Source organism: Emydura macquarii, unplaced genomic scaffold (assembly GCF_026122565.2).
Source record: "Emydura macquarii macquarii isolate MOO-44397 ecotype Brisbane River unplaced genomic scaffold, CSIRO-AGI_Emac_v2 contig_499, whole genome shotgun sequence".
NCBI lineage: Eukaryota > Metazoa > Chordata > Testudines > Chelidae > Emydura > Emydura macquarii.
In genome coordinates, this window is record NW_027130636.1 from 14,783,160 (window position 1) to 14,807,131 (window position 23,972).

A 23,972-nucleotide genomic window follows, 5' to 3' on the forward strand; every position below is an offset into this window, starting at 1 on the left:
GGTTTCGTAACTGTTGTTTTTCGATTGCACATGTCAATTCCTTGACCCAACCTACCCATTTTATCGGAATTGGCCAGAAAGAAGGAGCTCAGGGGGCACAGAGGCACTTTTACAGAGGCACTATGGATGCATGGCACCATTGTGCCAGAGCTGACCCAATGGGAAAAATTTACAGTGACTGTGCTCGGGGCACGGACACACCTGCATTGGTATAGATGTGCAAATCATCTTGAAGAACAACAGTTATGGAAAGGTTAGTAACGTTTTATTTTTATTGTTGACTTGATCAGGAGGCAGGCAAGCAACCATTTGAAGCTGTAGGTCCTGGTCCTGGAATGTGATCCATGAGGTCAGACTGCTGTGACTGCACAGAGTCATACTGACTTAGTTTTAACACTTTGCCTTGCTCCCCCCAGGGTCACATTGCACAATCAAAGCCCTAATCAGTATGTCTGTATGTTAATCGCACATTTTGAAAGTTGTGTTATGAGAACTAAAATTAAGAATTATTGATCAACTCTGCTCAGTTTTGATAAATAACATTTATTTCTAAAAACTACTTGCACATTTTTAACTGAAAACTAATTTATTTTTAATTTTAGTTTGGGACTATACTACAGGGAGAGTAGGAGCACCTTTGGTTTGCTGTGAAATCAAATTACTGAACTGGGAAGAAGGTAAGAAAACTCTTCTGTAATAAAATTCAAATGCATACAAAAACCTTGTTAGTATTTATTTAGCTGCACTGTGTCCAGTCCTCCACAGTGTAAGTTAAAGGCCTGGGTGACACAGGACCTGTGAGCTGCAACAAAGCTCCCTGACGGAGCCTGCTCAAGCAGGATTGAGAAGAATCTGCGCCAAGAAGTACAGTGTGTGTGTTGCTTATTGAAGATGAATTCAGTAGAATGTCTAGATAATTTAAAGGTAGACAATAGAAAATTATTGATATTTGCCTAAAGAGATGATGGTTAGTATAATGAAGCCATGGAATTAGTCTGTTTTTGTTGTAGGATGAATGGAAATCGACTGTTTAAACAGTTCTGATTTACAGTTTGTGTTTGTACAGTGCCTAGCACAATGGGATGCTGGTCCATGACTGCAACTCCTAGGCACTAGGATAATACAAATAATAATAATCTATTATAATATATTTCTTTTTGTTAATCACATAATATATGAACATACATCTTGTGCGTTTGTGTGCATGTGTGTGCATGTACACTCAAATCTAGAGAATTACTTAACTAATGTCAACACACTGGAATGGGAGGCAAAGCTCTGTATATGCCACGCTCGGGGTGTTTGATTCACTAGGGTTTAAGCTAAACTATATGTACACTCTTCTCACTGTTAGAAAATTTCACAATAGGCATAGTGCAGATTACTAGTATTAATATAATAATAATAAGAAAACAAGCAAACACTGATCAGTGAAATGGAAGTCTATTAAGTTAGATGCCAAATCAAATGTGTCTAATTAGATGTTGGAAGCACCTCTTCTGGTCCTTTGCCTCCCTTCACAGTCTCTTGTAGTTTGGATTCACTATTTTGGAGAGCTGAAGGTCTCTAAAGCAAATCTGAGAGCTCAGTTAGTTGTTTTTCCTCATGACATTCAGTGAAATTCACCCCATTTTTGCAGGAGGGCAGTACATAAGGCTTTGTCGCACTTAAGCCCCCTGAATGGAACTCAGGTGATAAGTAAGCCTTGAGTCAACCCTCTGCGCACACAGGAATTTCACCAGTGCCTACCCATCTCTCCAACTAGATGTTAAAACTGATTTGGACCCCCTTATACTCTAATTAATTAAATTATTCAGAAACTTATTGTAAAAAGGATACTTCCAAAAATAATTATTCTAAACTAAGGCCCTGCTCTATAAAACCTAATCTGGATAAAAAATAAACACTTTATATGTTAATCTATTAAAAACTGTATAATCTTGCTTGGAGTAGTTTTATTTTATAGTGTTTTGTTTAACTTCAAATTTTTAAAATCAACTGCATATTTAGAAAATAATTAACTCTGTTTTTAGGTGGATATTATAATACTGATAAACCATATCCTAGAGGTGAGATTCTTATTGGAGGCCAAAATGTGACCATGGGCTACTACAAAAACGAAGAACGAACCAAAACAGATTTCACTGTGGATGAGAATGGACAGAGATGGCTCCATACTGGAGACATTGGAGAGTTCCATGCTGATGGATGTCTAAAAATAATTGGTTAGTGACCTAAGGAATTTGATTAATTTACTTCTCGCAGTTGAAACAGTTTGTGTAAACAACACATAAAGGTAACTTTAACTGAACTGCTTTATAGCGGCGGAGTTGCCTACAATTCTCAAGTGCTGGACTACTTGGCATTTGGGCTCAAGCTGTTCCAAGTATCCAACCATATCCTCAACCATAAACTCCAGGTTATTTTTTAAACTACAATTGTTCTCCCTCTTTTAATATAGGCTTAGCTGTGATATTGGATGCTTCAGTAGAGGACTCTACTTTCCTAAATCAAGGTTTATGAGTCAGTTAAACTATTGTATTAGGTTTTCAAGTTTTTTTGTTTGTGTTTTGTTGTTTTTTGATGAGGGGCGTGTGGGGAAGGGAGTTGTATTGGTATTATGCACTCAGTAATTATAAAGTGTGTTTCTTTGTCGTGGTATAAATTGGAGTCCTCTGCAGACAGTGAAAGAGGAATACATGCAGGTCAATACTTTTTTAAAACAAGCACCTAAAGCTAGGCTCCTAAAGCCATATTTGGTCACCCAAATAAGTGGCATGACTTTCAAAAGTGTGACGCACCTCCAGTGAAGTTACTGAGCTTCTGAGTGCTCAGTAATCTTGAAAATCAGGACACTGATTTAAGAGTAAAATGAGGACTATTGCTGTTGACTTCATTTGTTTTGTTGTATGGGCCAGGTGCTAGGTCCCATTGCAGCTGCTTTCCTTTAGTGGTCTTTCAGGACAATAGAGCTACAAAGCTTACTTATTTGGCTGCCCCAGAGAGCATGTTGGGGAAAGGGGTTTAGTGCCATTGCACATGGCAATCCTTGTCTGCTGCAGCAGCCCCTCAGAAGCCATTACAGCTGGGGCAAGATAGAACAGCCTTCAAATTGCTGTCACTTGTACCGAGGTCTGAATCAACCCTTTACCACACACAGGATTGAAGGGCATAAAGGTGGCCTACCACCACCTTTGCTATCCTCTCCACTTGTGTCCTGTATTAATGAGACCTCAGTCAGACCTGAGAAATGAGCCCTGTATCTCTAATTATTGTGCCTTGAGCAACAGATGAACTGTTAAAATATAAATTTAAAAAAAAAAAAAAGCCAACCCACAAAATACTGTATCCCCTGCATATGTTTCTGGTCATATGTATATGAGCCAAGCAGCTTGAAACCCATAGTTTCAGCCAATTACTGTTTTTCACATAATTCTAATTATGGGCTAGTTATGTTTTCTGACAGTGACAATAGATATTGTTATATCTGATAAAGTTACCATATAACTAGAAGATATAGTTTGAATAAAACACATAGTAAATATAACCTTTCACTGGGGAAAGGTTTCGTGTTTAAATATGGACACATTTGAATTATCTGCGCAAATTAATTTTTGTAAACCAGTGCAGTACCAAAGACTGGAACTTGGCATAAATGTATCCAACTTAAAGCACACAGAAATATGCTTGTTACATTTATACACTTAGATCTCAGAAAGGGGTATGAGCAAGGCCTTAGTGTTTCCATTTTGCAAATAACATATAGTTCATTTTCCCATTCATCAATAGATCGTAAAAAAGACCTTGTAAAACTCCAGGCTGGAGAATACGTCTCTCTTGGCAAAGTTGAGGCAGCCTTGAAGAATCTTCCACTGGTAGATAATATTTGTGCATATGCAAGCAGGTAAGAGAGTTGATATTTCCAAGACTTTGGGGTCTGTGTTTTCTAATATTTAAACTACAGTGGTTGTATATAAAACATTTTTGCTGACTTGCAAGTTTTTACCCATTTGAAAGAGGTTTAAGATGAAAAATAAACCAGTACAAATTTTTAACAGTAGAAACTTTTCAAGTGCCCTTTTTGTTTTTAAGTTTTTTGCATTGTGCCTATGCTCTCGGCTGCAGGTACATCCCTATCTAAAACTTGAAAGGTAAAGTATTAGCTATTTCTTATTGATGCATAAGTACTTGCATGTGACCAAATGAATACATTTGTAGCCAAATCTGGTTTTCATAGGTCGTCTGCAAGTAACTGAATATGTTGAGGATCACTGCAAGAGTGAAGGGAAAAAGGAATCTCCTGACCTACCCCCACCATTAGACATTGGGCAGCAGTGGAAAACTGGTTTTCAGCTACTGATGTTGTTGCAACTCTCTGAGAGCTTGTCTACGTAGGGGTTTTGAACTGGATCAAATTCAGTTTGAAAATGCTTGTGTATGCATGATATAACTCATCACTACACATTAACCCCATATTTCCTGGGTACTCTGGAATCCTCCTGCAAGTGGACTAGGTTTGCTCCTAATAGAATTAGTTTGGTCTTTTGTTCATGTGCTTACATTACTGTTCACCACTTTTTGTGTGCTTCCGTGGCTATCCCCCCAGTGCTTTCCGGGTCAGCTGTTACTGACCTATCCATTTACTCATGTGCCTTCCTTGCCCTGGTGTCGAGTTTCCAGGATGACCCTTGTCCCCTTTAAAGGGTGCTCAGAGCCAGATTTTGGCCATTTGCTCCTACAGTCTAGTATATCATTATTCTGGTGACACAAACGTGATAGCACACCAGAAGCCCCACAACATGCCTTGCGCAGCTCTTTGGAGATGTGTTGAGTCCCTGGATCTCATTACCGCTGGGGAGAAGTGTCAGTTCAGCAAGCTCTTGTGGTCAACCACAGGCATAAGGACCTTTTTGTGGACCTTGCAAAGCACATGTTTCTGAGGGCTTGTGACCAGGATGGTGTGTGCCAGATAAAAAGCAAGGAGCTCAGGAGAAACATTAACACGAGGGATAAAAGGAGACAATCTGGCAGGGGACAGGTGACTTGTCCATTTTTTGATGAACTAGACTGGATTCTACACAATTATAGTATAACCCATGCCAGGCACTATTCCGAGAGTGTTGCCTGCACTCTCCCCCCTCACTGCAGACGACTGACTGGATAGACCCATCGGAGGATGCCAGAGAGGAACTGCCCCCTGAGAGCCAGGAACTTTTTGTGACTCAGGGCCTTGACTATGGCCAGCTGGAAAGCCAGCCCCAGTCTTGCCCTGCTACAACAAACCCTTATTCCTGCCCTGCCTCAGCTGAGCCAGAGTCCCAGCCAGAAACCCAGGCCAGGACTGAAGAGTCATATATCTTACAGGGAACTTCAGCATGTAAGTACCTACAATTTATTATTTATTATTGGGAGCTAGGAGCTGCCATCTCCTCTCCCACTCCATCATCCCACTCGTTACAGCTTCAAAATGGCACCAGCCAGCTTGGCGCAGTTGCAGTCAGTCCCCCTTTCTTCTCTTGTGCACCCTCCTCCATGGCAGATTTCAGTAACAAAAGCATTCATTCAAAGTGTTCAAAATTCAATAGTTGATTGAGATCGTGCTTGCAGGAAAAGAAATTTGGTTAGTTTTCATAGTTTATGTGAAGGATAATTGCACATTGCCCGCCCAGTAAAGCACAAACAGTACTGCACCCTTCTGAGTTATAAATGCCCCGTAACACACATTGTAGCTGATGATCATTGCACCCTGTTCTTCTCTGCACTTTCTCCACGTCTGCAGGGGAGATATAGCACATTTTAAGAGTGAGATATAGTTTTGTTTTGCATATTATAGGGAATAGCCACACACTTATGCCTCCCAGTATAGCTTGCAAGCTCCTTCCACTCCTGCAGTGATTTGGGGGTGGGTTCATCCTGGTGAAAAACAGACTGGCAAGATACTGCCCTTTGCCTTTTTGAGTAAGGTGATTTTCTGCCTCCTAGTAAGGACAACTTAAAGGGCATGTAAAGGGAATTACTATCAAATTTGCCTCCCTCATTGGCATTCGAGGTGTAAAGGAGGGGCAAAGAAGCACCTGCAGGGCACAGACAAAACTGCAAAATCAAACCTGGAACATAGCTCCAACTGCACCACATCTGTCATGGAAGCAGATATAGTAGATTGCACCCCCCCCCACCACTACCACCCCCCCACCCCCACCCCCACCCCCGGGTCTCCCATAGCCACAGAACCTGCACTATCCAGATCATCAAGGACAGGATCTCTATGCTAACAGGCTGGTCAATCTGAAGGGGAGAAAAAAGAAGACTCAAGACAAGATGTTTACAGAACTCATGGCAGAGTCAGAGATGAAAACCAGGCTGGCAGAGAGATGGAGACTGTGTATGAGGGAGGTAGGAAGAAGTCCAGCTATCCCAGGAGATCATGGCACTGGCCTAAGACAGTGTTGCAGTGGCCAGTGAAAATGTGGCTGTGGCCAAGGACATCACCACCATGGCGAAAGAGAGCATGGAAAAAGGCAGAGAGATTCAGAGGCAACTCTTGGATGCTATCCTGAGACAAAATGTCCTCTTGCAAAACATGCTCTTGCTAGGCCAACAAGCCCTGCAGTCCCATAATTTGGGACCCAGCCATGTCCTTCAGACCCTAGACAATGCTGGCTAATGAGACCAGCACTAACTCCTAATCTCTGCATCTCCACAGCAGTGCTTCCAGCAGTTCCCATTCACCTCTCTGCATTCACCAATGCACTGAGAACACTTATACCTTGGAGTCCAATTCTTTTGAGCCGTGCAGTGCCTCTGTGAATTTTGAGCCAAGGCCTAAACCTGAGAACCCATGTGGACAAGAAGAGCCAGGGGCAAGACATATACTTGCCTTTAACTTTCTGCATCCTTCCTCCAAATTGTTGTGTTTGAAATGTTCTTACTGTTGCACTTGGAGTTTTTTTTTCCATGGTTGCACTTATTAAAAGGTTGTGCACAATTGGTTCCTTACTAAGTAGATTGGTTAGTAAAATGAGTTTCCAAATAAAATATTTTCCCATTGGTTTCATTACAAGTTTGTATTTTCATAATAAAACTATTTATAATACATCCATTATGAGTCATCAGTGCATTTAACAAGGAAAATCTTTAAATAAACCTGAAATAACTAATCGGGTCTTACAAAAGCACATAGTGACCGTGCAACTTCAACCACACACAATATACCAGTGCTCGTAATACACCCCACCGGCTAACATGTTCAGATACATGATACAGATACAAACTGTAGGCATCCCTGACAGCATTCCCCTGGGTGTTTGTGTTCTGTATAGGACGCCTTGCTGGCTGTTACACCTCAGCTTCCCACCCATATATAAGGCTTTCTCTCTTGCTCTCACAAATATTGGGCAAAACATAACAGGCAGTTACAATGGAACACTTTTTTTTTTCCTGCTGCTTCCAACCTATTCCATGAACAGTGCCATTTGCCTGTCAAACGACTACCGTTGTGCAACTACTCGGGCAATAATTAAAATGTTGCTTCCTTCTGTCCAAGGGACCCACCTATGGCTTCATTAGCCAAGATTTAGCGAATAAGTTGGTCTCCCAGAATAACTGGATAACTCCATGCCATTACTGTCCACAGTTGTTTCCCCATTAATTTTGAATATGGAATTCCAAAAGATCCTGGCATCATGGATACTCCTAGCCCAGCCTGCCTTTATGTCTGTAAACTTGCCATGGGGATAGTGGTGGTGAATCTATCTAGGGAGGGATCCAGCACCTACATACCCCAGTGTGACATTATGCAAGTAAGACCTACAAGAACTGGTATTCTTCTCATGCATGAGGTGTGCACATCTTTCATGGGCTGAGCCATGCCTCCCCTCTCCCTAGTATAGCAGAACTGCATTGGTTCCTTTGCAGGAGGATTTTCCATATCTGTAAAGGGCAAGTTTAGATTTGCTCCTCAGTGAATTATGAATTGAATTTGTTATGCCTTATTTTTGTGCATTCTATAAATAGGCAATCCAAATTATCTCATAATAAGGAAATTACATTTAAAAATGGCTAATCTGGCATTATAGTTAGGAATTTAAATACGCAGTCAGTAGATTCCAAGTTGTGTGTTTTCTGCTGGTATCATATTTCTCCTTAATACTGATATGTGTCTGTTATGGCGTAAGTAACCATATTCAGTAATACAAACTTCTGCTTATTTAGAAAAGGGCAGAGGTACAATTGTATATACTTACTCTGTGAGATTCTAGATGGACAAAAGTTAAAAATCAATATAAAATACAAAAAAGTTTAACTTTATAATTGTTTTAAAATGATTTAATTGTTAACTCTACAGAATTCATACTAAAGTACATTATACTTCTCAGTTTCCAGTCTTATGTCGTTGCATTTGTTGTGCCAAATCAAAAGGAGCTTATGGAACTAGCTCGAAAGAAAGGATTTAAAGGAACCTGGGAAGAGATCTGTACTAGTGCTGAAATGGAAAAAGAGGTACTGAAGGTGCTCGCTGAAGCTTCTAGCTCAGGTGAGCACTTGAGTAAATTTTTATTTTCTTTGTGGAGTTTAATGTAAAAATATAAAATGTCTGTGAAACAATAGAAACAAAATATGCATATCAATTTACAAATGATTCGTTTTGTGTGATTTATGAAGTAGAGTCTGCATATAATGAATAGTCGGTGTTTTCTGCAAAACTTGACTTTAACTGGAGCATGCTTTTTGTGTGTGGGACGGATGGGGATATTTTCCTTTGTGATTTCCACACGTAGGTACATATGTGCTCCATGTGCTTGAGACTGGACATTTCTAGCAAATAATGTCTCTTGGTTTGCACCTGTTCAGTTGCTCCCTGGTGCTCCATTCCAACAGTATAAGGAGGGGTGCAGACCAATGCCTCTCCAATTCCTTCTTACCACCATGTGGCCTCAGTCGGAATCTTCTGTGTCTGAAGCTATCTCTATCATTCATAACCTATATATATATAATTGTATATAGTTGTAGTGTTTTTAGTGTTTTATATTCCAGGTTGCGTAGTTTAGTTTATCCCTACCTCAGGGACCATGACTATACCCAGAGTCCCAGGATTTAAGAACTGTTTCTCCTGCCCACATTCCTTCTCCGTCAGTAATGACCACCAGCACTGCCTTTCCTGTCTTGGGGAGCCTTATATTTCCACTAAGTGCAGCATCTACTGTTCCTTCCCTCCCTGAACCTGTGAGGGATGAGAGTTCCGACTGAGGAAGGCCCTCATGGAGAAGGCTGTGAGACGCTGGTCTGATCCAGGCCAGAGGGAACCTCCTGTACCTTGGCCTCAGTCTGTGAGTAGCACCCCTCCAATAGCCATGTTCGAAGGCCATTCAGACTATTCTCAATAGTAGAAAAGACTCCACCTGAAAATGGTATCTAGAGGTGTTTCTCTACCTGGGTGCAACAGAACCAGCTATCCTCAGAAAGAGCAGGTATTTTAGACTACCTTCTTACCCTCTAGATGTTGGAAATTTTTATTAGCTCATTGCAAGTCCATCTAGCAGCAATCAATGCCTTCTGTACTACAATAGAAGGATATTCCTTTTTTAGTCACCCAACAGTCAGATTTCTGAAGGATCTCAGTAGGAGTAGCAATGCCAACACTGCAGTGGGACTTCAGTCTTGTACTATCAATACTCACTAGGCCACCCTTTGAACCATTGCCCATGTGGTTGATGTCCCACCTTTCCGTGAAGGTCATCTTCTACCATCACGGCACCATCACGGCAGCCAGCAGAATGAGTGAACTGGGAGCATTCATGGGCAACCCTCCGTATACCACTTTTCATAAGGAGAGGGTTTTCCCTTCACCTTCACCCAAAAATCACCCCCCAAGGTAATTTCTGAGTTTTCATATGCAGCAGTCTATTCCCTTGCTGGTAATCTTCACAAAAACTCACGCTTCTGAGGAGAGGAGACTTCATTCCCTCGATGTCAGATTGGCTGTAGCATTCTATGTGCAAAGAATGAAACCAATTAGGAAAATGCCTATATTTGTCACTATAGCAGAACATTCACAGGGACAAGCATTTCTGCTCAGGGTCTCTCTAAGTGGATATCTGGCTGTATTGCTCTTTGTAACCAGTTGGCGTGTCTCCCCTTCCTGGACAGGGTGAGGACCCCCTCTACTAGAGCACAGGCAACATCAGTAGCATGTCTTCCAAGTGTCCAGTATTGGTATTCTCAAAGGCAGCAATCAAGTTCTATCCAAATCTTTACAAAAATTACACTTTAATCCAGGCATTTTCTGCAGATGCAGCGGTTGGGACAGCAATATTACAGACATCTATATCGACTGCATCCTTTCCCCACCCTCCAGTTTGAAAACTGTTTACCAGTCACCCACAGGTGGGATACACATAGAGACCAGTACTCGGTTCCTCTACCTATAACTGGAGGTTCTTTGAGATGTGTGGTCCCTATTTGCATTCCACTACCTGCCCTCCTTCCCCTCTGCTTTTCATCCTCTCTGATTCTCACTAAGAGGATTAACTGGAGAGGCATCAGTCTGCACTGCCATGTTACCCTTGGTACAAAGCATGAGAGGAGCAACTGTGCATGTGCGGACCAACAGACTCTACTTGCTAGAAATCTCTGGTCTCAGACACATGGAGCTTGTATACCCATATTTGGAATACAGAGAGGGACCAAACATCTTGAAGAACCTCCAGTTACAGGTAAGTAACCTCCATTTTTCTCCTTGCCTATCTCAAAACCTTTAATAGATAATATAGAAAGTTAAATATTGTGTGAGCTAGTGAGCATACAGTATCCAACACTGATATTTGTTTTCATTAGCTCTGTGTTCCATTGATTTTACTTTTACATTACTTCATAACTTTAGCCTCCATGCTAAAGAGTAATGGTGAAACACTCCTCTCCATTGTGTTCCATAGAGAACAAAAAGGGTGGGAAAACAATGAAAGGGGGAAAGTAGAATGTAAGTGACATGCTTTCTCTCTCCCTCTTCTTTCCTTTCCCTTTCCAATGAGTTCACTGAAGCTCATCTGCACAAACCGCATATAGCTGGGCCTGTGCAGGTTTGGTGAAGTATATTGTAGAAAGGGAAGTAGCTACCATACTCAACATGTTCTCCCAGCAACTTTCCAGAAATACCATAAAAAATACACAGCAGAAAGTAGCAGCCTAAATAAACTCAATTCCATGCCTTCTACCATTTTCAGAGGGGAGGGGAGGAAAACAGGCCTGACAGCATAGATCTTGAGTGAGCCAAGCTGCTGTGTGCATGTGCATGCATGCGTTTGTGAAGCTAGTGAGCAGCACAAAGGCCCAAGCACGTGGGACATATTCCCAAATTCCATGGTAATGGGACTATAATCACCCAGAGATCCCGTGACTCTACTTGCTTTGAAGGCTTCTCTGTGTGGCGGCAAACTAAAGTTTGAGGAGTAGTTTTATCCCCATAGCATAGGCTTTTCTGTGTGAGAGCATGATTTAGACCCTCAATCTTTGTTTTAGTTAAGGAAAACAAAAACCAACAAAAATAAACCCACATACATTTGAAATCTTTCTCTTACTTGCAATTTTTATCATTGCAGCTCATCTGGAGAAATTTGAAATACCAATGAAAATTCGTTTGAGCCCTGATCCTTGGACCCCTGAGACTGGTCTGGTGACAGATGCCTTCAAATTAAAACGCAGAGATCTTACATCACACTACCAGGTAGACATTGATCGAATGTATGGAAAAATAAAATAGTCTTTTCCTGCGCTGCTTTGCTATAGGGAGCTCGGATCAAATAGGAAATACTTGAATCTCATGTCTCAATACTTGAGACCAACACACAAAAACACCGTTCCTCATTTTCAGCTTGAACTGTTATTTCTAATAACATCAACATCTTTGACTGTCAGGATTAGTAAAATGTTAAGGCAGCAAACTTGAGTCTGTCTCCTTCTTTCCAGTTTTCTCTGCTACCCTGTCAGTATGTGGATTTTCCTGAGTCCTTTTGGGAAACTGATTTTGAAGCCTCAATTTTAAAATATGATTTTTAAATCCTGTATAATGTTCTGTTTGTAACTTTTAAAAGTTTGGATGTATAGAGGGATAACTTGGCAATATAAGAAATGGTTATTCTGGGGGCCTTTTTTATAAAAGTATTTAAATATAAAAAGTTATTGATGTTGTGAAATTATGTAATCTGAAAATGCTTATAAATCAAATCAGTGTTGGACAGAAGACCAGATTATATGTTGCTGTGCAATGGTTCTTTGTACATTTTAGAAAGAAAAAAATCTGACATTCTGACTTGTGAAATACATCTGAAATATGTGCCTGATGGTTGATCCTTAAATATTTTATTTTCACCTGAAAAAGAAAGGTGGGCATAGCACTGTACTGTATATAAGCAGGCATCCCTAGAGAATATGCTGTTTGAGGCTTTGTTAACACAAAAGATGCTATTTAACACAGCAAAAGCTACACCTGTGAATAATATGTCTAATATGGAAATTCACTTTTTAAAATATCTTGAGGCCATTTTGTACAGAAGTTGTATTGTTTGAACTATTAAAACTTCTAAAGTGTTATGTAAAACGAATTCTGAAAGTTTGATGGGACTTTAACAAAATCATCTCTTTTCTCATCAGCCTTACACACACACAATTCAGGTTTGCTGTTTTGTTGCTTGTAAATCATTGATAACAGTTGTGTTCAATCCTAGCTGCAGCCCAAATCTTTTGGAAGGAAATTTTTTAACGGCATAAAGATCTGTTAGGTACCAGTTGGAGCTGGGCCACCTAACTGCCATTTGTGCTTTTGAAAATCTCGCCCTAAATTAATAATTTCATATTCTTTTGTTTATAATCTTCTTTGCTTTGAAAGCAAATGTCTGAAGTATTGTCAGTAAGAGTCATATTTATTTTACCTAGTTGGTTGTTTAATTGTTGCACCCAAATTCTTGAAAAGGAGTCTCAATTTTTAGTTGATTAGAAATAGTCCAGTGAAGCTTTCATCTAGAGTGTTCTGGGTGCTAGCTAGGTCTAAAGTGAGAGGCTTTAGATTTGTTTCAGATATGTATTTAATTATTGGTTTATAATATATTAATTTAGAGAAAATATTCTGATCAGGGTCACATGAGAATGTGGAAATGCATACATCCATACATTCTGTGATGGAACAGATATTAAAAGGGCTTTAATTTGCAGATTTTTCTCTCCTCATATAAGGTATATGTAATTATAATGTAAAAAATCAGGTCTTCATTCTGCTTGATGCTATAGTTCGAGAACAGAGCATTGGCTGTACAAAAGAAGTGCAGTACCTGAAACAAGCCTTTTCTGCAGTTAGCATTTATAAAGCTTTATCTCGGGAGTTTTAAACAGTTTCTCACACACTGATGAAAAATTTAATTCTGAAATATCTGAAAGTTGACATTGTTTATGCAGTGCAGTTGTGTAGGAGACCAAAGTCAAGTAAGTTACCCATGCTAGTGAAAGCTGAATATCTCATCATACCTAGTTTCAGTCACTTAAATAATGGAAGGGTGAACTGTATTTTTAATAGCTCTTACTGGATTGTCATGGATTTGCATTGCTGTTGGCGCTGGAGAACTCTCTCTACCTTTTGATGAGATTTGGTGTATTTAGTCAAATAGAATTAGCAGAATTTAAAAAAGAGTTCAAAATCCCACTTGTATGAGAAATGAAATAGCGAGGCCTCTGTAATTCAGTCTATACTTCATGATCTGAATCCTAAGGAAGTTATAACATGATAGATACATAAAGATAAAACTGAATGTAGGAGAGTGTCTGTCTGATTCAAAGGAAAGTGTCACTATATTTTAGGTATAGAAAAATGTTTAATAAAATATGGATTTGCACTCTGTTAAATGGCATCAAGAATCAATAAGGTTCATAAATAAAGTCTGCACTTGGAAGCAGACGTTATACTTCATTCAAGGTTGCAAATCACTTTTTTGTGATTCTAGAAAAACAAAAGTAATCTAAAAATGGCTAACGTATGTCCAGCATTTTAACACCACTTCTTGAACTCTGCAGTATATTTTAAGAATTCTGAATTGGATTAATCCAGAAGAAGAATTCCGAAAGAAATAGTATTTTAAAGTATACTGTTAAGATCTTAAATGCACTTTGGATAAATCACAGAAATGAACAGGTGTTTTATCATTAGTTTGGAAAGAACAGTCTTCACTTTCCTTCCAGCTCTGCAGAAGGTTGGTCTGTAGTCTAACTGTACATCTGTTTTTCAATCGAATTTTCTTTTCTGATATACTTAAATTGATGTTGACAAATAGTTCCAGTTTCTGTTGACATCAGATGGGTTTTGGAAAAGATAAAGCTTTTGTTTCCTCTACAGAATGTGAAAATAAGCCAGTAGAACTATTTGCTAGTTTCCACTTACAGAGAAAAAGGTCTTAGAATTTTTGGGTGAGTCTAAAAACATTTTTTGATTAAGTATTATAATCCTTTCTCCATGACGAAAGAACAAATGGCCTGATCCTATGAGGTACTAAATATCTGCAACTCCTGTTGAAGTCACTTGTGGGTACTCCAGGCTTCTCAGGAGCAGACTGTAAGGCAGAAAAGTTACGTTAAATGACCAGAGCCACAAAACGAGGCCATGTCATAACTGAAATTTAAATGCATGTGTCCCTTGTAATTGTAGTCCATTGAGCTATAAAACATCTTGGGTGCTTGAGCTGCCACCATCCTTTCAGCTTCTGGTCATAGGACACACTAGCTGCTTAGCAGAGGAACAATTCAATTGGGAGGCAGTTCACGGGAACCCTAATGGTAGCAGCCTATGCAACACCAGACCTCAATTATGAGCTGGTCTGGGGTCTTCTCTTCTTGCACCCCTAAACTAAAAAAAAGTCTAGCAACCTGATGGAATGAATTCCACATGTTCTAAAGGCCACAGTGGACTGTGAAGAACCTATAATGTTCAGGAAAAAATCACTCAGATTTTCAGTAATATTTTTGTCCATTTTCAAGGTTAATTTTTAAATAAGAAAGGCTATGAACTTACTTTTTAAAAAGAAAACTGAGTTTAGCCTCCACATTTCCAGGTTTCTCATAATAAGAATATGGAGTGGGAACTGCAGCTGAGAGTCTATTCAGGCCCTAAAAGTTGTCTTTTGTAAAGAATCATCTTGAAAAGAAGCAATTTAAAATTCCTAAAATTCTGAATCAGTGGGGATCATTAGCTATTTATCCCCATGTCACAATGTACATAGCTATGAATTTTTAATTGCGTTATAAAAGAGGACTGACTGATCTAGAAAGAACCAGGACTGAAAGATGAATAGTTGGCACAAATCTTCTGGAGTTTTTGATTTTTAGTGTTATTTTTGAAATACTTCAAGAGTTTAGACCGACACTTCAATCTAGATGTCACAAGTGTTCTTTATAGGGAAGAAACAAAACTTTTCTGGATGTGGTTAGGAAATTAAAAATTAAATATTCGAAAAGACCTGGCGAGTTTACTGATCCTGCTACTATTGCAGTTTACAGAAAAATTGACTGTACCTCAAAGGGAAGCTGTGTCTTCTCAACAGTGAAATATTTTGCTGAAGTTGAAGTTAAAAGCTTTGTGCAATTGAAACTAAGAAATATAGCACATAGCATGTATCTATCTGTTTTATAAATAGGATGAGGAGAAATTTATGGAATTGAAATCCTACATAAAAACATCCTATAAAGCTTGTAAATTTAGGCAGAAAATGCAAGAGGGGATGAGAGTCCATGGCAGTAAACTTTTATATTTATGCTGCTGAAATTCGCAAGCTTTTTCTGTATTAGAATTCCACTTAGACCATGTGCTGCAGCATTTTTTTAAAATAAATGTGATGTGTTCATTTGTTTGTGCTTGTAAGAAAATTGTATACATCTGTGTCTTCTATACTTTTCAGAGGAGGGGTCTCTTTTAAAGTTTGTACACATTAGACCAGGCTGAAAGTGTAATTGAATGACCAGTTGTATATTATTGTAATTGGTTATTTAATGCAAACTCATTTTCAATGTAATCTTGGTTTGGTTGTTAATATGAACTCTGAAAAAGTGTATATCATAACTGAGTTATATTGTATGAATTATTTATTTGTAATTGGACATTAAGTTTCAAAAATAAAGAAAGGTAAAATTGAGTTTCACAAATTAAGCCCTGCACTTCCTGTTCTTCACCTTTTCAGTGTGTTGTACACCTTTCCTCCCCCCCCCCCCCCCCCCCCCCAAAAACCCAAAACACTCTGGGCCAGAACCTTAGCTGGTGTAAGTTAGTCTCACTCCACTGACTTGGTGGAACAGTACCATTGTACCTCAGTACTGAGGATCTATCTGACACTTCCTATTTAAACTATGTTCTTCCCACTTTGAAAATGGTGATGAATTAAGACCATTCAAAATGTTGCTGTTTTCAAAGGGATGCTTTGAATTTTTCTCCTCTGTTGGAAATCTTTTTGCACAATTGTGTGACAGACTATAACATTCCTGTCTTCCTCTAATAATTCTTCCCTTTCCATCTTACGTTTTTACATCCATTACATTCAGACCATGCAAACTTATCCCTATAACAATGCTTTTGTTGTTGTGTGATGCTGATATTTAATATTCGAACACCATGCTTGGCAATTTGTAAATGTTACATAAATATCATTGTTTTATTTTCTATATTTCAACCTTGATAGCAGTTATTATTTTGACATCTTTTAGACCATATTATGGTAGCCATTGCATTGGAGAGCTGGGGTGCCATAAATGAATTCTAGTAATCTGGAAATCACTGTTTCAAAGATTTGAGTCAGTCTCAGATACCGTCACATTTATATTGATTACATGGCAAAGATTCAGGCTGAGGGTCAGAGCGTCAACAGTGTGATCTGTCTAGTTTTAAACTTGGGGTTGATTCTGTTAGTCCTATATTTCTGCACTAATCATGGTAGTGTCTTGTTGCTTTAAAGTGGTATTTCTATACTTCATATTCAAGTGCATTCACAAACAATAGGTCTTTAGTCTCCATGGACCTTTTGGGGCAGAATTATCATTGGCTGAATGCTAATCCCTTCCTGCTGAACAGCCAGCCAGTTTGTTCTGCCTCCATCCATGTATGAGAGCATTCCAGACTTCTCCTGGCACACACTTGTATTCAAAACTTTCTTCAATGATATTATTTCTAGGGCTGGAAACTTTTTTAGTTTGAACTAATTCTAGATAATTTGGCTGACTGTAATTGATTTTCCTAAAACTTTGCAGCAGCTAAGCTCTCTGTAGGATGCTCTTTGTATGATAAATTCAATCTTTAGAAGTGAAGGACTGTAAAATATTTAGGAGCCAGTCTTACTCTGGGTACTAAGAAAGGATAAAATATTTAGTAACCACATGGAAAGCTTAATTTTCAGATGTGTATTATATTAAGGAAACTGCTAGGAGACAGTGACAAAGTATGGTAAAAAAAAAATAAATACAAGAAGAACAGATGAGTCAAGCTCATAAAACTGGAAGTCTACATTCCATTGATCTATACCAACAAAAGGCAAGGGGAAAAACCAAAATGGCTTAAAAATAGTAAACTAGAAATTCAACAAAATTATGAAAAAGTGGAAAAGTATTGCAGATCTACTAGGATTAATAAATGAATTCTGAAAATCTGTGGTAGGGGATCTGTTTTTATATATATAAAAAACATAATTACTAGAACTACATAATAATAGTTAGACTGAGAACAATACCAGGGCTACAGCTATGCAACTGTCTGTCAAGCATCTGGGGTATGTCTATCCTGCATTTTATCTACCCTGCAACAGTGAGTCTCAGAGATGGGCTCTGCAGATGCGGGCTGCTAATAATAGCTATGTAGACATTCGGGCTCAGGTTGGATCTCGGGCTCTGAAGCCAGGGAGGAGGATGGGCTTCACAGCCTGAGCTCCAGCCCAAACTGCAACATCTACACAGCTATTGTTAGCAGTATAGCACAAGCCCGAGATTGTAGACCTGGACTCTGAGACTTGCTACTGCAGGTTTTAAAACTCAGTGTAGGCATATCCTTAGGGTACATCTACACAGCAGCTGGAGGTGAGCTTTCCAGCTTGGGTAGGGAGATGTGCTGGATCTGCTTAAGTGGCATGCTAAAAATCACAGTGTAGCTGGAGGTGGTACTGGCAGCAGCTTGGACTAGCCACCTGAGTTCAAACCCACCTAGACCCCCTAGGTACGTACTTGGGCTGCTAAGCCAAGCCGCCACCGGTGCTGCCCCTGGCTTCACTGCTATTTTTAGTGTGTCTGTCTGCCAGAGCTGGCAAGCACCTTCCCAAATGCAGTGCAAACATTGCTTTCCTATACTTATGTGAATCCAGACTTAACGCAGTTAATTAGTTGTTTTGGAAGTGCTGGATACCTTCAGTGTATAACTGGTTGAAATGGTGGAGTCTTAGGGTATGTCTAAGCTGCAATTAAAAATCTGTGGCTGGCCTGTGTCAGCTGGCTCTGGCTAAAGTACTGTTTAATTGCAGTGCAGATGTTTGGGCCTGGGCTCTAGAATGTGGTCTGAGCCAATCAGGGAAGTTCTAGGAAGGAGGGCAGCATATCATGTGTTACAACCTCCATAATGGGCGAATCCTTAGCAGGAGAAGGACTGCTTGCCTGCTGACTTCTCCGAGGCCTGAGTTTTGACCCTTCCTCTGGAGCGATCTCCCAAGTTGTGCAGGAGGACTGGAAACTTCATCCCAGCAGAGACTCCTTCGTAGAAAGAACTTGGTGTGAAGGTTTTGCTTTAAGATTTGTTTATTTGAAAGCCTTTGCTGCCTGTTTAAATCACCCTCACCAGGCTCTCCTCAAAGGGCCAGCTAAAAGAAGCCAGATCAGTGCCATACCCTGCTAAGCTGGTTAGTGTGCTATAAACCCCTCAGCTGAAAATCACATACAAGGTATATTACAGCATATTTATTCTATGTAATAATTATAAAGCAGAAAAATCTGCAAAACTCTCACTTCCTATACATTATATTTGAGTGCAGAAAAACTATTCTTAAGCATAATTGGTGAATCTAAAGGATCCAGTTCATATGCACAATAGAAAATAGACTTATTTTCTGGAATACCCTACAATTAATAGGTGCATTTTTCTTTAAATCAGCAAAATAGACAAATGAAATATAAATTACAGCACCATTATGTATACTTAGAGATAACAAATCTAAAAAGAAGAGATCACAGACTGATAAGAATAGCTTTCTAGTAGTTAAAAACTCAACCCTGTACTGATACTTTGATGATGATGGTGTCTCACATCAATGTTGATGTACTAGGATTCAGCAAACGTGGACACCCATCTACAAGATCAGATCAATGTGAGAAGCACAAGCACAATTACACGTATGACAGACAAGATTGTGCATGTCCATTGCAGGCTGTTGTATCCTTGCTTTGCGCTGTTTGTGGCATTCACATAAGGTCTTAATGTGCCTTGATGCAAAGCTGTTATGGCGGCATGATAAATCTGCCATCTTGCTCTGTCATGGGCTGTTGCTTCCCAGTTGCTGAGGTCAGCCTGATACACTTTCAAGTTTGATTTCAGTGTGTCTTTATATCATTTGTACCGGTCACCATGAAAATGGGTGCCCTGCCTTAGCTCACCATAAAATATGACTTTGGGTATTCTCGAGTCAGCCATATGCAGGAGATGCCCACATCAGTGCCACTGAGCTTATTTGAGCTTGCTTTGAATTCCAGACATCTGCTGATTACCCAAAGCCAGTTCTGCATGTGGAATGATGTCAGACCTCCTGTGGAATGATAGGGGCATCAAATAAGCATGTAAAAATAAACTGATATGGTATTATATCAATAGAAATAATCACATAGCCCATATGAAGGACATATTTAGATTGCAGAGCAATAAAATAAATATGGAAACTTACTGGAGAACACAAATTCAACAGACTTGCTCCTGGAAAAACCATGATAAGCCATCCCACTGATGGATATTGGAATGAATCTTCAGTCCCTCTCTCAGGAGTTCATCAGCTGGGATATTCCTGTTTAACAAACCAAAGGCTATTTTGCAGAACAAGACTGGTAGTGAGGGGAAGCATGTTCCCCAGAGCTAAGGAGCAGGATTGTACACACCCCTCCCAGCCAAACCTACCTTACATCTGTTCTTACTTCTTGCCACGATTTTGGCATTCCAACCCTATTGTCCTGCTACTGCTCATTTACCCTCTGTCCTACAGACAGCCATCATCTCTTTGCTAAGTCCTCCTCATTGGCTCACTGGGACTGTGCACTGAACCATACTGGTGAGTTGGGGGTAGAGGATCAGTAACAAAAAGTAGATGACCGAGTAGAACTCCAGTGGGAGCCCTTGGCAGCGAGCTACTTCATGTTGCGATGAATTAGGTGAATAGCTTTAACGATGTTACAAGTAGATAATTCACACCAGCATTTCCCTGCATAAGTGTCCTGTGTGCTCTTGCAGTCTGTGGTTTCTAAGTGCTGTGGTTCTTTAGCTAGAGGGATGTGAAAAAAAAGGTGAGACACGGTGATCCAAACATCCAAAAGAGCATTTTAAAATGCTTCCTTTAACAAAGCTGCAAAATTTTATCTATCTATGCATGTGTGTATGCACACACAAGGAACATATGAAAATTCAACAGGCTGAGAGCAGCTTCTGTGTAAAATCTGAATCTTAAATTCAATTATTTGTTGGTATAAAAAACGGTTTTTTATTCCTGCTTTAAGGGGGAAGGTCCTGAGTGCTCATCCCAATTCTTTCAAGGACTTGCTGTATGACCTTGGACAAGTCACTTCACTCCTGTGCCTTGGTTTCCTCTTCTGTAAAATGAGGGTGCTACCTACATATTTCACAGGGCAGCATGAGGGTTTGTCAGTTAGTTTCTTCAGCACTTTGAAGATGTAAAATGTTTTATATATGCTAAGTATTAGGCAGGATGGTCTTATACTTAAGGCATTGCACTGGGATTCAGGAGATCTGAATTCAGTTCCATCTCTGCCCAGGCTCCCTATTGGACAAGTTACCTGATCGCTTTGTAAAATGCAGATAATACTTCCTTTGTCTATCTTGTCTGTTTAGATTGCCAGCTCTTTGGGGTAGAGACTTTATTACTGTGTGTTTGTACAGCACCTAGCACAACAGGGTACTGATCTCATTTGGTATTTCTAAGCACTACTGTGATACAAAGTAATAATGGTAACATTTTTGTGCACATCCTTGCACTTAGCAGCTGATTACAGTCAAGTGCGGAAAGTGGGCATGATGTAGAACAGAAAAGAAAGCATCACATTTTCCTCAGAAAGACTAATAAAGTTTGTTCACTGTGAACATATAGCCACCACCAAGCATGGGAAAAAAAGTCTACTCCAGCCTCTTAGACCATGAAGTGCTGCCAAGAACAACAGCAAGAAAAAAGCCATATGCCACACGTTAATCTCTGGTCCCTAAAAATAATCCCCAAATATAAATTGTTCAAGCCAAGTGAGTGAATTAAGATAAGGGGATTAATAATGCATCCTGCTATGAGACGTATTGAGGGTAAAAAGCAAATATAAAAAAATGTGGGTAGCAATTAGGGCGAGAGTGAGAACAGCAGCAATAAATAGAAATCATTAGAATTGACCAAAATTACTTTTTTACCTGTGGAAATATTTTGGATGAAATCTATTTTTTTTTTGTTTATGTCCAAATTTTTCTTTGAAACCATTTTCACCATAATACTGAGATTTTTTCATGAAAATGTATTTTTTGATAAAAATTTACATTTAATCAAAAAGCCATATTCCATCTTCAAGCATTTTGATGGAAAATTTTTGAGCATCTCCAAAAATTACGCTATTGCATGTAATTAGCTGTATTTATAAAATCATAGTAGCTAACTTTAGAAGAGGCCTGTTAGACAGTCATGTCCATCCCTCTGAAAGTAAAGGGTATGTAAAAACTTCCCTTAGATCTTGTTATGCTTTCGCATGGTTTCTCTCATTTGGTAGATGATCAGATGGATGATCAGATGGTTGTGGAGAAAGTAACATAATGTTGAAATATAAAAATAGGGTATAATAATAAGTGTCTGCAAAGTACTCCACTTAGGAAGGAACAATCAGTTGCACACACAGAATGGGAAATGACAACCTAAGAAGGAGTATTGCAGAAAGGGATCTGTGCGGGTTATAGTGGATCACAATCTAAATATGAGTCAAGAGTGTAACAATGTTGCAAAAAAAAGTGAACATTCTGGGATATATCAGCAGGAGTGTTATAAGCAGGACATGAGAAGTAATTCTTCCACTGTATTCTGTGCTGATAAGGCCTCAGTTCAATTATTGTGTTCAGTTCTGGGTGCCACATTTCAGGAAAGATGTGGACAAATAGGAGAAAATCCCGAGGAAAACAACAAAAATGATTAAAGGACTAGAAAACATGACCCATGAAGAAAGATTGAAAAAATTGGGATCGTTTAGTCTGGAGAAGAGAAGACTGATGGGGGACATAGCAGTTTTCAAGTACGTAAAAGATTGTTACAAAGAGAAGGATGAAAAATGGTTCCTGTTAACATCTGAGGATAGAACAAGACATAATGAGCTTAAACTGCAGGGGAGGTTTAGGTTGGACATTAGGAAGAACTTCCTAAATGTCAAGGTAGTTCAGCACTGGAACTAATTGTTTAGGGAGGTTGTGGCATCTCTGTCGTTGGAGGTTTTTAAGAATAGGTTAGACAAACACCATCAGGCATGGTCTAGTGCAGTAGTTCCCAACCTTTTTAGCTTGAGGGACATAGATATCATTTTTACAACCCTGAAGGGCCACCAGTCTCCACCAGCAGCTCCCCCTGCCTCCTCCCCCACTTCAGCCAGATGGAAGGAGTTCAGCGAGGACCTCCTTGCTGATCTCCTGTACTCCTGACTGCAGCAAGGAAACCATATACATCCTGTAGCCTCGCGTGCTCCACCTGGGTCCCTAGGCAGTGGCTCCCTTCTGCAGCCAGGGGAATCGGAGATCAGTGCTTCCCTCCCCGCAGCTCCAGCAGGGACCCCAGGGCCTCAGGACCCTGGTGGAGTGCTTTGCCATGCTCCCTGCTACAGCTAGGAGGAGGGGAGCACTGATCTCCCATCCCCTTGGTTGCAGCAAGGAGCCTGTGTAGATCTTGTAACTCCACAGCAACATGCTCCACCTGGGTCCTTAGGCAAAGGCTCCCTTCTGCAGCTAGCGGGAGTGGAGCAGTGGGCTATTTTGAAAGACCCCCCAGGCTACTTTTGGCCTGTGGGCCACAGGTTGGGAACCATTGGTTTAGTTATTACTTAGCACTGTCTTGGGTGTAGGGGACTGGGCTAAATGACCTACTGAGGTCCCGTCCAGTCCAACACTTCTATGATTTTAGTAAATTTGATACTGCTAATCTTCCTTCCAGAATGGGTTTATGCAGAGTACTCTTGGGAACTGATTGCCCCATACAAATCTAATAATTCTTGTTTGAATTTCCTTTGTTCATATCAGTGTTGGTACAGCCTCAAATAGGAAAATAATTTTTGCCAACGAATTAATTTTTGCCAAGCTAGTACAAATGTATTTTTTCAATACAACAAATCATTTTTCAGTTTGAAAATAATGGGAGGAAAATAATTTAATATATCTGATTGTGAGAAGAAATATTGACTCGGTACTTCATTTGTTTAGGCCACACAGACTTGACTGTATCTTTCAGCTGTTTTAAAACAGCTAGAGGAAAATAAGCAACAATCAACATGTATTTGTCATGAACAAATCATGGCAAACCAACCTAATCTCCTCCTCTGACAGGGTAACGAGCCTTGTGGATGGGGGGAAGCGGTAGATGTGGTATAGCGTGACTTTGGTAAGGCTTTTCAAACTATCTCACATGACCTTCTCATAAACAAACTAGGGAAATGTAGCCTAGATGAAACTACTATAAGCTGGGTGCACAACTGGT

General features: G+C 39.8%; 1 protein-coding gene across 6 annotated transcripts in view; it reads left to right on the forward strand.

Annotated features, from left to right (window-relative positions):
• ACSL3 (acyl-CoA synthetase long chain family member 3) overlaps nucleotides 1–16,163 on the forward strand; it is an 87,508-nt gene extending 71,345 nt beyond the window's left edge. For all 6 annotated transcript variants that reach the window (XM_067538970.1, XM_067538969.1, XM_067538971.1 and 3 more), the window contains 5 exons: nucleotides 603–677; nucleotides 2,034–2,225; nucleotides 3,790–3,904; nucleotides 8,376–8,533; nucleotides 11,595–16,163. In XM_067538970.1, coding sequence (XP_067395071.1) covers nucleotides 603–677; nucleotides 2,034–2,225; nucleotides 3,790–3,904; nucleotides 8,376–8,533; nucleotides 11,595–11,755 — 701 coding nt within the window. In that variant the 3' untranslated portion in view covers nucleotides 11,756–16,163. The remainder of the gene's footprint in view (nucleotides 1–602; nucleotides 678–2,033; nucleotides 2,226–3,789; nucleotides 3,905–8,375; nucleotides 8,534–11,594) is intronic.
• Nucleotides 16,164–23,972: the final 7,809 nt, after the last annotated feature.